Source organism: Amblyomma mixtum, chromosome 3, assembly GCF_055824585.1.
Source record: "Amblyomma mixtum isolate Tamu chromosome 3, ASM5582458v1, whole genome shotgun sequence".
Classification (NCBI taxonomy): domain Eukaryota; kingdom Metazoa; phylum Arthropoda; class Arachnida; order Ixodida; family Ixodidae; genus Amblyomma; species Amblyomma mixtum.
Window position 1 is genome coordinate 415155260 of NC_143014.1, and position 5895 is coordinate 415161154.

At 44.7% G+C, this 5895-nt stretch overlaps 1 protein-coding gene across 1 annotated transcript; it reads left to right on the forward strand.

The window, feature by feature from the left end:
* The first annotated feature begins 718 nt into the window (after nt 1-718).
* On the forward strand, nt 719-1618 carry LOC149357727 (uncharacterized). Its single transcript, XM_089584879.1, has one exon. It carries the CDS (start codon nt 734-736, stop codon nt 1616-1618), a length of 885 nt encoding a protein of 294 aa, XP_089441005.1. The 5' UTR covers nt 719-733.
* The last annotated feature ends 4277 nt before the right edge of the window (nt 1619-5895 follow it).

Below are 5895 nucleotides of genomic sequence, written 5' to 3' on the forward strand. Positions count from 1 at the left end.
AGATTGAGCACGCGTGTGCACATACACATGCTCAGGCGCACACATGCACGTGCGCACGCACGCATGCAAGGACGGACGCGCGCGCACACACGCACTCGCACACACTGGCACTCGCAGGCACACGCACCACGTTAAGTTTTGAATTCTTGAGGAAAAGGAAACAACTGCGATGCTCTAACCCTCAGTGGGAATCGAGCCAGTGGCGGCGGGCGCAACAGAGAAGCTTCGTTTATTGATGCCTTAGGCTACTCGGCCGTCTTCGAAGATTCTTTTTATTGTTGTCGCATGGAATATTGGAACCTCCCTGATCTCCTCTTGCTTTACTTGATGGGGTCGAATTCAGCGATCTCGGCATATGGCCTCATGCCACCATCGCTCTCTTACTACTGAGTGGACGCGGCAACATCGTCGTGACAATGTCGGCTGATGTACCACTGTTTGTGTAGGTTCTTGCTGGATTCATTTCCATCGTCTTGGGAAATGCACCGTACGCTGACACGGGCTTCGATCATCGCCTGGTATCTGCTGATGCTTTTCGCCCATCCGGTGCGGGAGGCGTATTCTTTACGAACTCCTATATGCCGGGGTGGCTTCACGTGGATTCTACCATCTGCGCACCTTCATCGAGCACAGTGACGTCATCCCCCCCCCCCCTCCTCAAGCCAGGCTCTTGCCTATAAAAAGAACGTCTGGGCCTTCCATCGGCAGTGGACGCGGCAACATCGTCGAGACAATGTCGGCTGATGTACCACTGTTTGTGCAGATTGGTGAACGAAAATATGCCTTCCGTAGCAATTACCTTTTTTTGATCGTGTTGCCGTGTCCACACACGTTGATCGTTTGCTTGAATGATTGTATGTCAATGGTTGGCCTGTTGCTGAAGCTGTCAGGTGATGTGGAGGAAAATCCTGGTCCTCAGACGGCGGAAATGATTAAGCAAGTGATGGAAACTCAAACTGAAATCCTCACTAAATTGAAGGAAATTCAGGAAAATCAAACGTCTTCAGAGGCACGCATGCTTGACGTGCAATCCAGGCTGTCTACTATTGAACAAAAGCTAATAAACTTCGATGAGGCTAGAGACAGGCTTTCTAAACTAGAGGCATTTGCTGAAAGATCTGACATAGAAACGGCAACTGTTTCCCGAAAACTTGATGCATTACAGAATCGCTCGCGACGCAATAATCTAATCATACGAGGTGTGAAAGAAGAAGAGTCGGAGAGCGCAGAGGTCCTATTGAAAAAAGTGAATGAGGATATTTTTGAAGCGAAACTTAAACAAAGGGTTGGCTCTATTGAACGCATTCACCGACTTGGAAAGATGAAAGAAGGCAGTGACCGTCCGATCATTATTAAATTTACAGACATTAGGGACAAAGCGAGAATCTTGAGTAATTGTTTCAACCTGAAGGGCACTGCGTATAGTATAAGTGAAGATTTTTCTAAGCGAATTGTTGAAATAAGGAAAAATCTCTGGAACTCATGTGCAAATGAACGAAAGAACAGTGCGAAAGCAAAGTTAATTTTTGATAAGTTAAAAGTCAATAATACCCTCTACGCTTGGGACGAGGAAGCCAAGCAGCGGTTTAAATGCCGGGATGATTCTAGCAATGAGTGACTGAACGATCATAAACCTGATTGCTTCAAGATTATAAATGTGAACGCCAGAAGCATGATTAACAATGTAGATGCGATAGAAAGTATACGAGTATGTCTTGCACATGATCCTGATATTATAATAATCACCGAGACTTGGCTACACAAAGGTATTGGAGACTGTGAAGTTACACCCCCCGGCTACTTCATAGTAAGAAAAGACCGTGAAAGGAGAGGTGGTGGCGTTGCGATAGTGATAAGCAGCAACATAGCCTTTTCTGTCATGGAAGGGTTTGGAGATTTAGAAACTGCATGGATCAAAATCAGGCTGAATTCTCGCAGTGTCTTAGGGGGGCTTTCTACCGAGCTCCAAACTCAACTACTGATGTGCTTGTTGCCTTGAAAAGATTATTGGACTCCAAAATTCACTATGGTGACAATATCTTGTTACTTTGTGATTTTAATCTGCCAGAAATTGATTGGTTGTCTCTTTCTCCTGGCAATGTTGATGTAGCTACCGGTGAACAGCTGGTTGAACTCGCATATTGCTATGATTTGAACCAGATTGTTGACCAGAGCACGAGAGTATGTTCAACCACATCTTCGATATTGGATCATGTCTTCTTATCATCCGGTTTCCAAGAGTTTTTGCGCAGTTGTGATGTGGAAGAAGGTTTGTCTGACCATAAGATGGTGGTTGTGTCCCTTAATATGATTCCTGATATCCGTCATGAACCTTGTAGAAGAGTTGTTTTGAATTTTGCTGCTGCTGACGATGTCGGAGTATTAGACTACCTTGAAAACTCGTTTAAGGAATTCATGAGCTTCTATAAAGACGGAGCTGGAACCGATGAGTTGTGGGAGTTCTTTGCAAATATGATAGCGCATGGAATCAATATGTTTATTCCTAAAACCATGAAAACAAGAACAAGGAGTCCTTGGATTAATAGGGATATCATTCACAAAAAAGACAGCTAAAACGTAAGCGTAAAAGATGCTCAGACCATCCAAGTCCTGTACTGAAAAACTCCGTACATCTAATGAGCCAACAATTAAAACGCCTCATCAAAGAAACCAAAGACAAATTCTACAGTCAGACTCTCACAAGGTTTCTAACCGAGGCACCTAGCAAGTTTTGGAGGTATGTAAATCGCTCAGGTAAAAATAAGCAGGCAAATGATGAATGGAGCGTAGAGTTGGCTGAGAGATTTAATTCATTTTTTACATCGGTTTTCACACGTGATGATGGCGAATCCCCATGTTTTCAGCCTGCGGATATTCCTCCTATATCGGATGTAGAGATCAGTGAGGAAGGGGTCCTGAATTTGCTCTTGAATATAGACACCAAAAATTGAATTAACTTGAATTAACTTACCTTGACCGTAATAATTTGTTATTTGCTAATCAGCATGGCTTTCGCAAGGGACTTTCCACAAACACACAACTCACTGAAACTGTACACGACCTCTGCTTGTCAATTAATTCCCGCATGCAAAACGACATAGTATTTTTAGATTTCGCAAAAGCGTTTCATAAAGTCTCGCACCTGGAACTGTTACTTAAAATCAGATGTATATTAAAAAATGAAACGATAACTGAGTGGTTTACGTCCTATCTTTCCTGTCGAGCACACTATGTTCAAGTTAATGCTCATAAATCCAGCATTAGTCCAGTAGACTCCGGCGTTCCGCAGGGCAGCGTCCTGGGCCCGCTCCTGTTTTTGATTTTCATCAATGACTTGCCTAACAAACTGAGCGTACCGGTCCGATTGTATGCAGACGACTGCATCATTTATAAACAAATTGGTACTCTGGAAGATCACGTTGAACTAAATCTAATTTTGCAAAAAATCAACGAATGGTGCAAAAGGTGGCAGATGGTATTAAATCCAAATAAAACAGTTTTTATGACCATTACAAGAAAGAAAACTATCTCAGATTATAGTTATAGTATCAATGATAGAATAATAACCACGGTAAATAAATACAAATACCTTGGATTAACACTTACTTATGACTTACGTTGGAATTCACACATAGATAATACATGTTCCAAGGCCTCAAAAGCACTCTGTAGCCTCAGACGAAATATGCATAGTGCAACCCCTTCAATCAAATATCTGGTTTTTAAGAGCTTGATAAGGCCAATTCTCGAATATGGAAAAATTGTTTGGGACCCCCACACTGCATTCAATTGCTCGAAGCTGGAAAGAATTCAGCGTCTCGGTGCTAGGTTTATCCCCCAACGTCTTTGTGTAAACGTGCTGATTTGGAAGCGCTCGGTTTTAGAACCAAATGTGACAGGCTCAAGTTTCTTTTTCAGATTATTAATCGCAGCTTGAAAATAAACCATTCAAAGTACTTTGAAATTAAAACAGGAGAAATATCACGCCATCGTCACAGCTTGTACATACCAATGCCCACAGTCCGAAATGATCGCTTTAAATTTATTTTTTTCCCAAGAGCCATTAAGGAATGGAATATGCTACCCAACTCTGTTGTCACCTCACAATCACTTAGGGAATTTTTAGATAAGCTGCATGATGTTTTATCGTCTACATGAAATATATGCCAGTGTTTTATTTTTTGTATAAGTGGTGAACGCTTTATGTACCGATTTTTGTGCCTGTTTCAATGTTTGTCTTTTTGCGATTTTTTATACCTCATTATCCACTCCTGTTATAGCCCGTGATCTGGGCTGACAGTATAAATAAATGAAATGAAATCATCGAGATCATCAGCCTGACTACGCCCACCGCAGGGCAAGGGCCTCTCTCAGGTCTCTCCAATTAACCCTGTCCTTTGCCAGCAGCGGCCACCATATCCCCTCAAACCGTCCGCCCACGTAACTTTCTGGCACCTCTTGTTGCGCTTGCCCTCCCTTGGAATCCTCTCCGTTACCCCTAAGGACCAGCGGTTATCTTGCCTTCGCATTACATGCCCTGCCCAAGCCTATTCCTTCCTCTTGATTTCGACTAGGATGTCATTAACGCGCGTTTGTTCCCTCACCGACTCTACCCGCTTCTGGTCTCTCTACGTTACATCTATCAATTTTCTTTCCATAGGTCGCTGCGTTGTCCTTAACTTACGCTGAACCCTTTTCGTTAGCCTCCACGCTTCTGTCCTATAGGTGAGTACCGGTAAGATAGAGCTGCTGTATACTTTTATCCTGAGTGATATTGCTAAACTGCTAGTCATGATCTGAGAGAACCTGCCATATGCACTGCCGCCCGCACATAAAATTTCCGGAAGGCACACACGCCAAGAATGGGAAACCAGTCAGGAGGTTGAGCTTGCGCAGCATTTACGTTTGGAGCTTAAATGTGCGGTTCTCCGGCAGTTGTGCGTGTTTATCAGTCATACGGTTTTCCCACACGGTAAGCACTGTTATTGACAGGAATTTCATTAACAGGAATTAACAGGAAGCTCACACGGAATTCCGGGGTCTTTCATCGCAGGCAGAAATCTTATAGTGTAAGACATGACCTCAATGTCGTTTTTAAAGGGCAACTGACTACCCTCTGGTCGAAAGCGATAGTTAACAGCCATCGCAATCAACAACTTCGCCATGCTCCTCTCCTTCCGTTCTCTCCTCGAGATTTTTCTCTCTCGCGCCTCGTCGAGTAGGCTCCGCAAGGGAAAAGCAGCCTTCCTCCTCTTATGCTAGCGGGAAGCGTGGTGTGGTTGAGTGCGTCGTCACATGTCTATGTCATGGCCCCGCCTTGAAAAGAATTCTTCTCATGGTTTTTGCTACCCGGTCTATTTGGGGGGGGGGGGGGAAGAGGAGAGCGGCGGGTCTCCCAAAACTCTATTTTGCTCTTTGGGTCTCCTCGCGGTGTTTCGTCGTGTTTTTTTTCTCTGTCCCTCCTCTCCCCAGTTGCTTGGGTCGTGGGCGTAGCCGTCCGGAGCGAAGCGTCTTCCGCAAACCACCACATTTTTTACCGTTTTGTCAGGAAGGCCGATGCGTTAGAGCCAGTCACGACTCAACTCATAATCTCCTGGAAATCTGTGCCGGATCGTGGTTCGACTCCAGTCGCTGCGTGCGCATCCAACCGCGAAACAGCGTCGTTGCATTTTCTCCGAATACTGAACGATCGAGAGGTGCAATCGGTCGACCACCTAAACTTGTTAGCGAGCGCATCCTTCCATATATCATTTTGTCAGCCCCAGTTAGCGAGCCACCTTTTCATTTTTTTTAGGCCTCCCCATCGTTTCACGACCGGAGGGGCGGGAGTTGGTTTTGTTCGAAACGCACGGCGAAGCGCGGACCCGGCAACCGCCCATTTGCTTTTATCCGTGT